At 45.9% G+C, this 12209-nt stretch overlaps 1 protein-coding gene across 2 annotated transcripts in view; it reads right to left on the bottom strand.

The window, feature by feature from the left end:
- IFNAR2 (interferon alpha and beta receptor subunit 2) overlaps nucleotides 1–10531 on the bottom strand; it is a 30141-nt gene extending 19610 nt beyond the window's left edge. For both annotated transcript variants that reach the window (XM_057696716.1, XM_057696717.1), the window contains exons 1-2: nucleotides 10225–10531; nucleotides 429–520 (exon numbers count right to left, since the gene is read on the bottom strand). In XM_057696716.1, the coding sequence (XP_057552699.1) occupies nucleotides 429–483 (55 nt within the window). In that variant the 5' untranslated portion in view covers nucleotides 484–520; nucleotides 10225–10531. The remainder of the gene's footprint in view (nucleotides 1–428; nucleotides 521–10224) is intronic.
- Between the last annotated feature and the right edge of the window lie 1678 nt (nucleotides 10532–12209).

Genomic DNA, 12209 nt, shown 5'->3' with positions numbered 1-12209 from the left:
ATGAATAGGGCTATGGAAAAAAACATCAATAATAAATGACGTGTGGAAACCAAAGTTCAGGAATTACTTTTTGGTTTTGTGATGAGGAGGGAGATAAGGGGTCTGGCCTCTTTCCAAATGTAGGAGTAGAGTGATAAACCCTAACCTGGATTAGAATGAGGGTATTAAGGGAAATTGCTCTGCAAATTACAGTGAGGCCTAACCCCCTTCATTACTGAGCCTTAAGTCAATTAAATTTGTCTGTTTTCCTAGCAAGGCAGTAGGGCAGAAACCCATTGTGAATCAAATCATTAACATTTGTTTCCTACCTAGTTTCACCTGGCTCTTAACATTGGGCGGCTGATACTGGATCCCTGAGGCAGGGAAATCAATTGGCTACTTCCTAGCAGGGTCCCTGGCAATGGAGCTACGAGAAAAGTAACACTCACCCATGGGATACAAACTAAGTGGTCCAATCGCTGAGACATTCTGGCTCAAAAGCATTTTTGTTATTTTATATGTCCTTTCTTTACTTTCACATCTGAAAAGAAATCAACATTAGGTGATCAAAATTCTGAAGTGTCTAATTAAATAGCAAAGATAACAGGCAAAGACAAGACAAGGAAAAATCAGCAGGGAATTCCTGATTCCAGGTTTCCTCTGCCCTTCTGGGAGCTGGGCTGTTTACCCCATTTGCAGCAGCAGCTTTATCTCAGCTTCTGGGACCAATTCCCAAACGAGGCAGGGAGAAATTTTAACTTTTGAACAGATAACATAGTCATTTGGTTCCAAAATTTGAAACATACAAAAATAAGTAAATAGTGAAGGGATTTCCTAGGTGGCACAGTGGTTAAGAATCTGCCTCCCAATGCAGGGGACACGGGTTCGAGCCCTGGTCTGGGAAGATCCCACATGCCACGGAGCAACTAAGCCCGTGTGCCACAACTACTGATTGAGCCTACGCTCTAGAGCCCGTGAGCCACAACTATTGAGCCCATATGCCGCAACTACTGAAGTCCATGCGCCTAGAGCCCGTGCTCTGCAACAAGAGAAGCCACGGCAATGAGGAGCCCGCACAACACAATGAAGGGTAGCCCCTGCTCGCCGCAACTAGAGAAAGCCCGTGTGCAGCAATAGACTCAACTCAGCCAATAAATAAATAAAAATTAATTAATTAATTAATTTAAAAAAAGTAAATAGTTAAGAGTCTTGCTTCCTTCAGAAAACTATTTTTATCTCTTTTTTTGGTGAATCCTTCAGAATAGCTCCATGCATAAGCAAAAACAAATATATATTCTTATTCCCTATTCCCCAACTTTTATTTTTTTACACAGAGATAGCATGTACATGGCGTGTCCAATTCCTGCTTCTTCTGCTTAAAAATATATTTGGGAGCTCTTTCTTCATCAGCACCAAAGAGAATTTCCTTGCTTTTTAAAATAGTTGCATAGTCTACTCTATGGACATACCATGGTTTATATAATCAGTCCCCAAGATGAACACTTGAGTGGCTTCGACCTGTTTCTGCAATGAATTATCCTGGAAATGCCTCATTCTGCACATGTTAAGTTCAAGTGTGAGAAAGCTTCCCAGAAGTAGGATTGCTAGGCCAAAGGGTGTATCAGTCAGGGTCCCAGCAGGAAACAGCACATTGAAGTCAGGATAATTTGAGGAAGATTTTATCAACAGACTATTTACTAACATGTGAGTCGGGTACAAGCCAACCATAAGGAAGAGTGTAGTATCTGAAACTCATCCTGGGCTTGAGATGCAGAGGGAAGATGCCAACACTGGAATCTGGAAGAAGAGAAGCTTGCGTGAAGAGCTGGGATGTAAGTCCACCCAAGGTGACTGTGCAGGGAGGGGGCTGAGGGACGAATATCCCTCACTGTCCTCTCTCTCTCTTACTTGGGGCTCTCCATTGGCTGAACCAGATCAGAAGTCACAGGACAAGGCTGCTGGTGGCTGTACCCATACCAGACAGCATCCCAGGGCACAGTAAAGGGTGGGGAAGGTGGAGGCTAGGTCTACGCAGGCAGACAGAAGAGACATGGCACAAAGGGGTCATGCATTTGTAACTTTGGTTGTTTTGCTTTTTTTTTGTTTTCTGGCCACACCGCGAGTGGCTTGTGGGATCTTAGTTCGCCGACCAGGAATTGAACCCTCGCCCTCTGCAATGAGAGCACAGAGTCTTAACCACTGGACCAGCAGGGAATTCCCTGCATTTGTAATTTTGATAGAAATGGGCACACTCTCGCCCTTGTGGCTATACCAATGCACACAAATGCCTTGATGTGTGAGGATTTCTGCTCCCTCACAAAGAAAGAGCTTGTGGGGAATAATGATTATGACAATGAAAACCGTCAGAGATTATGACCCAGAGGCTATCAAGCTCTTAGATTTTTAAAAATCAAATTCACAAATGCAAAGTTGTCTTCAGACTAATATTCATTTTGTATTTCCTTATTCTGAGTAAGATTGAGCGTGTTTTCATATATGGAAGAGCTATTTCCTTTCTTAACTGTATCTTCGCCCGGTTTTCTGTTGTCGTTGCTTTTTTTCATATTGAAGGAGCTTTTTATGAGGGAAACTGGCCTTTTGTGATATGAGTCACATCTTTTTAAAAATTTTTCTCTGCTGTTGTCACTTGTCCTCTGATTGGCCTGTGCTTCTGAGTATGTAGAGAACAAACATATGGACACCAAGTGGGGGTGGGGGGGTGTGGAGGGGGTGGATTGGAGGGGAATGAATTGGGAGATTGGGATTGCCGTATAAACACTACTAATAAGAAAAAAAAATCAAATTGTACACTATAAATATATGCAGTTTATTGTATATCAATTGTATCTCGATAAAAGTTCTTAAAAAAACTTCTGAGTTCTACGCTTTCAGATTTAAAGGTATTTTCTCTCTTAGCACCTGCATTCTGAGTTACAGTGAGAAAGTCTTCCGCACTCCAAGGTGAGAAACGAATTCTTCAAACATTTTAAAGAGCCCCCAACCTTCATCCAAGCAACTGGGTGTTCTTCTGTCCCCCAAAACACTGGGGTAGCCTCAAGCCCCAAGTCAAAATGAGAAATGACCACTAAGAAGCAGACGTGAATTCAAGCTAAAAACACATTAAGGAGTTCTGTGACCATCACACTCTCAGGTCCCATCCAGGGTATTCTAGAGAAATCCAAAAGATTTCAAGTCAAAATTGCCATCTACCACCCATGAGCTACCCAGGCACCTCAACGTATCCCATAATATCGTACCCATTCAGAACATCCAGGAGATATCTTTGTGACATGTGATGTCATCTCCCATCATTACTCCTCAGCAGAGGGCCTGCATGGTCATGGACATTCTCTAGATGCTGGGCACATGAAGACTACAGAATGTTACCTTGGGTGTGACACCCTTGTACCTGGTCATCTGTCCAATGGCCTCTTGTCCCTCTGTTTTGTTCTGATGACGGCACATCTCTGCCTTTGTTCTGCATCTGCAAAACCTTTCCTCTCTTCAGCTGAGAAGTACACACACACAACTACACAATTTGAAGTCCCGTTCTCCTGCTCTGGGCCAGAGGGCACCTCCTCCCTTTCTTTGTTCTTGGTGACTCATACTCCACTTTCAATTAGATTTCTGGTACTAGACTCTTGCTTGGAAAAATCTAATTTCCCATCTTGGCATCCTGCCTGGAATTGTTCATGAAACTCCTTAAAACTCTCCCTGACTCTAAATAGATCAGGATTCCTGAAGCTTTTGTTGCTCTCGTCTCTGCAGACAGGGCCAACTTCAGTCCCCCGGGGCCCTGCATGCAGAAAGCTCCCATGTTGCATTGATGCCCACCTGGCGTGCATACAGGGAGGGTGGGCCAGGCAGAGTGGAAGCTGTCCCTGGTCTGCCTCGCCCAGGGGGTGGCTAGATGGTCCGGTGTGGGTTAAGTGTCTAGGTTAGTCTTGAGCCAGGTACACAGCATGGCCAGGAGCAGAGATTTAAAGATCCTTCAATGTCACCAGCACGCTGTGGGTTGGGATGACAGATCCTTGGAAAGGGGAGACTCAGGGTTTGACTTTCCCAGAGCCCAACCCAGGCTGGTGTGCTGGGTGGCCAGCAGGTGAGGGTTCCCAGCATCCTTCAGGTGCAAGTGCACGTGTGCCCATGGTTGCCAGGGCAGAAGGGCCCCGGGCACCTGTGGGGAGTGGCACTGGCCCTGAGTATCCCTGTGTGTGAGAGAGTCCTCCTTGGGCTGACTATGTGCCTGGGGGACCCTCTCTTCCTCCTTGCTGCCTTCCTGAGTCTGGGCCTGAGTTTGCTACCTGAAGGAATGCTCCCAAGATGTGCTATGAAATGCCAACTGTGTAATTCAGTGATTCTCTATCTGGGTTAAATGTGCTTATATTTGCATTTGGATCTGGCTTTGCACAATATAAAGTAGAATGGTAAAATTCATGCTAGTAATTAAATTTTTATTTTTACTTTTTACTTAGAATGACCTTAAAGAGGAAAAAAAAGTTGAGAGAGACCATGGAACAAAAGAAAAAGCTATATATTTTAGTACCTTCAGTGGTACACTTTCCTGCTTTTTAAACAAATGGGCAATGCATTTTAATTTCGCTCTGGGCCTTGCAAATTGAGTTGCCAGCCCAGCTGGTAGCTCACCACTGCCTGACAAGGAACCAAAGCCTTAGGTTGAATTCAAGGCTGCCATCAGCTTTTCCTGTGTTCCCGCCGCTGTTCCACATAAGTGCGGAGCTCTAAGCTCTGGGCAACACAACACATCCTGTTCTGACACTCCCATCACCACCACCCCGCCTCAACGCAGCAATCCTTGCCGTTGATACCCAGACAAACAGCTACCGATTTTCAAGGCCCAGCTCAAACAGATACTACCCGGGGAAAGTGCTTCTTCTCTGAATTTCAACTCCTCCTAAACAGACAGACAGACAGACAACCCTCACAGAACTCCCTGCCTGCCCCCTGTTCTCCTGGTAGAGAGCAGAAGGGTGTCTTTCTCTCATCCAGCACAGACTGACACCTGGCACATCTTTGCTAGTCAATGAATGAATGGATTCAGATTTACTCTACAAACAAAATGACATACGTTGTTTCTGGAAATTTTAAAAAATACAAAAAAGAAAAAGCACAAAGAAGAAAGTAACAATCATCTTTATTTTCACTACCAAGCATCAACCACTGTTAACATCTTGGCATATTTGTTTCTAGTTTATTTCTTGTTTGGATAAAAATACTTCTACGTGCTCATTTAAAAAAATTATAAATAACATATAAAAGTAAAATCCCAGCAACCAGATATCTCCATCACTAACATTAGGTGAACAAAATCCCAGAGATCTTTCTATGCATAGACACACACAGCACACACACACACAGACACCCATACACAGTGTTTCTGTCTAAATTTATCTTTACTTGGAAAAAAACTGAAGCAAAGGCTTAAGAAATTGTTGACATTTAAATTATTTCCGTAAGAAAGAACAGCTCTAAAATGTCCCTCTAAAGTTAAAAAAAAAATTACAAAAGACATTAGGAAGTTGGAATATGATATGCACTTTGTCACAATAATTTAATTCACAGCACCTTAACTGTTCAACCCTGTTTCCTGATCCATGCTTTCAAAGATGAGAACTATAGGGCTGGGACTTCCCTAGTGGTACAGTGGTCAAGAATCTGCCTGCCGATGCAGGAGACACAGGATTGAGCTCTGGTCCAGGAAGATCCCACATGCCTCGGAGCAACTAAGCCCCTGCGCCACAACTACTGAGCCTGTGCTCTAGAGTCCGCAAGCCATAACTACTGAAGCCCTCGCGCCTAGAGCCTGTGCTCTGCAACAAGAGAAGCCACCGCGATAAGAAGTAGCCCCTGCTCGCCACAACTAGAGAAAGCCCTTGCATGGCAAGGAAGACCCAACAGAGCCAACAAATAAATAAATAAAAATAAATTTTAAAAGAAGGGTGTACTCTCATATTTCCTTCCATCTTCCTCCCCTTTCTTATTTTTTTCTTTTTTCATGTGTCTAGATCGATATAATAATCACACTTTATTCTGCCTACAATTTCCAAAGATATTTTGTATTAATTCTACATTTAAATACTCACCAACAGTCCTTTTTATCATGAGTTCTCCATGCCTGAGATCTTTATTTTGACTTCTCTCTTTATTTGCTATTTGCTGGATTTTGTTATCCAGCAGTTTTTTTTTTTCCATAAGGGCTCATGGGTGCTGAATTCCCTTTGTTCTTTCATATTTGAAAAGGCCTGCCTATTGACTTTCGACTTGAGTGACATGTTAGCTGGATGAAATACTCTCTTGGGAAAAAGTTTCTTTCCCTTAGAACTTTTCCCTTGGAACCACTGTCTTCCGGCATTTAGCACACCCCTGGAGAAGGCTAAGGCCAGCTTGATCTGATTTTTCCCTCCTCTGCTTATTCTTTTTGGATTCCTAAATAATTCTTTTCCTTTGAATTTATTTTTTTTTTTAAAGATTTATTATTTATTTATTTATGGCTGCGTTGGGTCTTCGTTGATGTGCACGGGCTTTCTCTAGTTGTGGCGAGCGGGGACTACTCTTTTTTGGGGTGCGAGAGTTTCTCATTTGGGTGGCTTCTCTTGTTGCAGAGCACAGGCTCTAGGCTCTCGGGCCTCAGTAGTTGCGGTGTGTGGGCTCAGTAGTTGTGGCGCACGGGCTTAGTTGCTCCGTGGCATGTGGGATCTTCCTGGCCCAGGGATCGAACCCGTGTCCCCTGCATTGGCAGGTGGATTCTTAACCACTGTGCCACCAGGGAAACCCTCCTTTGAATTTAAACTGCTGAAGATATCATGGTACTAAGCATTCCCATAGGAAAAGTTCCTGGAGAACGGCATGCTCTTTTGGCCTACAGACCATTTTTTCTTCATTTCAATAAAATTTCTTTTATCTTATTTTTATTTGCATTTCCTGTCCCATTTGTTGGTTTCACTACCTCCGTGATCTCAATTACCTTAATGCTTGACTGTGCTTTATAGGGCTTCCGCATCGGATTCTTTATAAATGACTTCAGCTTTGTCTCTTTCTGCATTTGTTGGGCTTAAATCAAGCCTTTCCTCTTTAAAATACTTTTATTTTCAGCAGGATCTATTCTGTTCTTTTGTCTTACTTCTTCTGTAATTATGTTTCAATGATCTTCAATGTATTTCCATAAGTCTGTAATCTTCCCTCTCATCTCAATTAAAATTTTTTCTCACCTTTGAGTTTTTCTTGAATTCATATTTTTATCAATCTTTTTTTGCAGGCGTATAAAGCTATTGTAAAGAATTTCCTTCTGTCCCAAGAGTCATATTTTCTTTTCAGTAAGACCCCTGCAAGCTATGTTGTTCTCTCCTTTCCTTTCTTTTCTTCTTCTTCTTCTCTTTTTTTCACCACACCATTTCTGTTCACCTTGCTCGTACTTAGATGGCTTTGTCACCCGTGATACAGTGAAGTCTTGACCTCCTTTTTTTTTTTTAAGAAAAAAAAATGTATTTATCTATTTGGCTGCGTTGTGCGGCACCAGGATCTTCATTGTGGCATTTGGGATCTTTCATTGCAGCGCACAGGCTTCTCCCTAGCCATGGCGTGTGGGCTCCAGTGCACGCAGGCTCAGTAGTTGGGTCATGGGGTCCTAGTTGCCCTGTGGCATGTGGGATCCTAGTTCCCCGTCCAGGGACTGAACCTGAGTCCCCCACAGTGGAAGGCAGACCCTCAACCACTGGACCACCAGGGAAGACCCTTGACCTCCTTTCGATAACTGTACCTGATTCCAGTTTGTTCTGTAAAGACTGGGCAGTTTCTCTAGCCCAAAGCATCGGTGCTGGGATGGGGAGCTCAGTCAGGGAGGTGCCGTCTGTCAGAATACCTGTGCTCTGCTTCCTCCTGGAAGATTCTATTGTGTCCTGCAGGCAGGGTCACTGCCTCTGGTGGAATGCTGAGGTAGTGCCAGCCATTGGGCCTTTGAGTGGTTCCCCTAACTCTGGTGCTGGCTTTTCCTGCTTCCACTCAGCCCATCTCACTCCCCTCTGGCCAGCAGGAAGAGCCTCTCGGATCCTTTGTCTGAAAAGGAAACAGCTAAGTAATGCCAAGACTCAGCTTTCTTCTTTCCTGTTTCTTAGGCAGCATTTTCAAGATTTTGTTGATTCCCCAGTATCGTTTCTGACAGTCAGATACATTCAAATTTTAAATACATTTTTTAAAATCTCAGAATTAAAACAACAACAACATGAACAATGTTTAAGAATATCTGTCCCATGTACCAGTTTGTAAAACCCTGGCTTGTGGGGAAACTGGCCTCCTTTTCCTGCTGATTCCAGAGAACATTTTTAGTGGCTCTGAACTACTCCCTACCCAACATCTCTCTCTGTCTGTCTCTGTCTGTCTCTCTTTCATTCCCTCTTCTGTTTTCTCTTTTCTCCACTTCTCATCACCCTTACTTCAGCCAATCTGCTCTCCCAGAGAACTGTTTTCTTTTATTCTTCCTGGACTGCATACCACCAGTTTCATTCTTTGAAGTGATGAAAAGTCCTCAGGGAAAAGTACTGTCAAGCTCTGCATTAACTGAGATCATATTTCACAGCTTACAAAATACACACTTCCTCCTGACATCTGAGCATCTGTGAAATCAGGGTGCTTTGCACAGTGGCATGACATACTATAATAAACAGTGGCTTTTTTACCCAGTCACGTAAAATTTTTTAAAGTGCATCTTATACTCATTGGCATCATAATTTTGGTAAAAATATGACTGACAGTCAAAGAATATATATGCCACTGACTCTTCAATTGTTTGAAGGTTTGTAAAGGTCACAGGAAGATAAGTAAGTCCAACATGGCTCTGTGTGTGCAAGTGGTAAAGGATGTTAATAAAAGTTATGTGTTAATAAAATGCATGTTAGTAAAATTTTCACTTCTAAGGCAGTACCTTCCGGGGCTATGATTCTTCCTCTAATTTTTTTTTTTTTTTTAAGATAAATTACCATGTGTCAGGAACAAAATCCCAGGCAGATTAACTTTGAAATAAATACACGAGAAACTTTAGAGGAAATACAGGTAAGAATAAGAGAGCCACGCAGAGTTTTAAAGGCCCAAAGTTGAAAAGCACCTTGTGAACTGGAGAATTGAGAAGTTCAAGTCATTTCCTGCAACAAACAGGTCAAACCTATCACTGATGCGCACATTGCTAGGCAACCTTTTCCCTAGAGCAAATTTTGCTATGGCCTTTCTCCCACCCCCTTCGTCTCCAAGCCAGAACAGTTGGGGGGAGTGTACTTTGAAATCTGACCAAGATGCGGGACAGGTGACGGCCTGTTGGTCTCCGCCGCCGGGGTCAGTTAATATGACGCCTGTGGGAGGGGGGACTCCAAGCCTCTCGCTGCGCCTCCCTCTGTACCTCCCACCTCGTTTCGCTCAGTTTCTAAGACCTTTTGCCAAACAAAAGCAAGGAAATCAAACGAATATTAAAAGAGAGAGAGACGAGAGAGAGAGAGAGAAAGAGAGAGACGGGATATCTAGAGTTTCGCAAAAGCCATCGCTGGCCGCATAAGTGGGTAATGGAAACCCAACTCGTAACTGGGTTTAACTGGTTGCTTTGGTCGGGGTTCAATCGCAAGTGTCGACTCGCACCCGCTCATTCCCTCCCCACTCCTGTCCCCGCGACGCTGTCCCATCGCCCTGTCCTCCCTCCAGCTTCCAAGCGATGGGTCTGGAAGGACGTAGGACACTCGAGCCCCGGCTGCCCCTCCGTGAGCCTCTCCCGCGCGGGAACAAAGGATGCCTAAACACCAGTGTTCTCTCGGAGGCCGGGCGGAAGACCCCGAACCGGAGACATCGGAGCCGGTAACCAGTTTTGCAAGGCGTTGTGGATCGCGAGGAATCTGACTTTTGAACTTCACAAAGGCTCTCATCTCGCCGCAGCGTGGCGGGTGGGAGGGCGGCGCAGCGCTGGGGGAGACGAACGGAGGACGCCCGGGCAGGGCCGAGGGCAGCGCGGCCGCGGGGGGCAGTCAGCGGACGCCCTCCAACCACCCGCCGGGCCGCGGGGGCGCGGGGAGAGGACGGCCCCCGGGAGGAGGGCAGCGGCGCGCGAGGCAAACCCCCGCGGCCCGGAGCGCAGGCGGGAGCCGGGAGAGACAGGAACCGGGAGAGGGATTCCGGGAAGCGGCTGCGGGGAGGCGGCGTTCGCCCGGTCCCCTCCCCCCTGTCTCCGCCACCCCCGCCGCCCCGCGTTACCTTGGCAGTTTGGCCTCGCTGTTGCCCCCGGGGTGCCAGCCTCGGGCTCACCCGCTCCAGCCGGGCTCCGCCGCCGCCCCTCCGAACGCCGGTTCGGCGCTAGCGACAGGGATGAGCGCCGCTGGCGGCCCCTTCGGCAGTGACGGCCGGCGCGGGGCGAACGCGAGCAGAGTGGCGCGGTGGTGGCCCTCTGCCTCCGCTCCGAGGACGCCCCCGGATCGATCCCCTGGGTCTCCTCCGGGAGAGGGGGGAGCGAGTTCTTAGCGCGGATGCGCGCGCCCAGCGCCGGCTTCCCGCAGCTCTCGGAGAGCTCGCGCCCGGGCGGGGGCGGGCCGGGGGCGGGCCGGGGGCGGGGACACCAGATCCTGGGGGCGGGGACGCCAGAGCGTGTAATTTACCCACTGGTTTTAAGACGGCGCCTTCCGCCCCTCACCCCTCCTGCGCGTAAGCTTCACAGGGGAAGAGATAAAGGATTCTGCCAGCTGTGTTTATTGCAGTATCCTCAGGGGCTAGAACAGTGCCTGTCACTTAGGACAATGCCTAGCACATTTCACCCACTCAATAAAACTGTGATGAGTGAATGAATGAGTGAATGGGTTCTCTCCTGCACCCCTTCCTTACCATTTCTACAAACCTCTCAGATCATAATTCTCCAATCAATAAAACAGGGATAAAAATAACTACCATGGAGTTGTAAAGGCTTGGTGTAGTTCCAGGCTCAAGCAGACCTTTGTAAATACTGTCAATATTCGCTCTCTCCCCATTCCCTATGGTCTTTCCTCTGTGCTCCTGGTTGCCTGGTGCTCCGCTGATCAACGTGTTTGGAGGTAGGTAGAGAGGAAAGACAGATAGTCCTTCATTATTTTTTTACCTATTATCTATATCCCTTCAATTTCCAAAGTAGAACATGAGGTCGCTTTCAGTAAAATGTAGGTAAAATTTTAAAAACTTGTTTCTGTGTATTTATTTTTTGGCCGTGCCCCACTGGCACGTGGGATGCAGGATCCTAGTTCCTCTGTCAGGGATGGAACCTGCGCTGCCAGGAATAGAAGGGCTCGTTCTTAACCACTGAACCACCAGGGAAGTCCCAAGTGTATGCATGTTTTAAACATTAAAGGTACCGTAATGTAAATATTAAAATCCTCTTGAAGGAGAAGGAAAAAAAACCCCAACTAACCATCTAGGTTATTCTAATTGAGCATTCAGTTTCCCTTTCAGTTTCTGACAAGGGAGGAGGTGGTTTCACATTTTTTGTAGATTTAAAAAAAGAACATTTTCATCCATCAAGAACCAAATGCTTGCTGTTGCCCCTCTGTACAAAAGGCACAGAGGTGATCATAAAAGGATGTCAGACTGCTTCACAGCAGACTTCCCTCCAGCTCCATAAAACCTGGAGGGAACTCATCTTGGGGTCTTGGTCCTCACAGAAGACATTCAGCGTTGAACATATTTTCAGCAGCAGTTTAAGAGAAGATGCAGAAATAGTCTCTGAAAGTGGAGGAAAGCCAGTACAATACTGCATATACTTTTTATAAAGACATATACCAGGGTGAATCAAAAATTATCCTCACTCCGGTTATATTAAAACTTCTGTTGGGCTCACTGTCTTATCAGCGCTTTCTGTTCAAGGCTACTGTCTCCCCAGTCACTGCTGTCCTGGTGTGAATGTGCTACATCAGTTCATTTGTAACTGTGGTGAGAGCAAAAATGGATGCCCCACTTGTGATCTGCACGAAAGAAGAGCAGCGTGCAGTGATTCACTTTTTGTGGTCTGAGGGTGTACCTGGTGCCAATATGTATCGAAGACTTTGTGAGTGAGCAGTATGGAGAGGCTGTTTTGTCTTGAAGAAGTGTGTATGAATGGATAGAGAAGTTTAAGGAAGGTCACACAAGTGTTAGCCATCCAGAAGGAGCCAGACGCCCATCCACATGCACGGCTGATAACAACATGGAACACACAGTGAGATGATTCTGTTGAATAGACG

Source organism: Hippopotamus amphibius, chromosome 10, assembly GCF_030028045.1.
Source record: "Hippopotamus amphibius kiboko isolate mHipAmp2 chromosome 10, mHipAmp2.hap2, whole genome shotgun sequence".
Taxonomy (NCBI): Eukaryota; Metazoa; Chordata; class Mammalia; order Artiodactyla; family Hippopotamidae; genus Hippopotamus; species Hippopotamus amphibius.
This window is presented reverse-complemented; position numbering and strand designations above follow the sequence as displayed.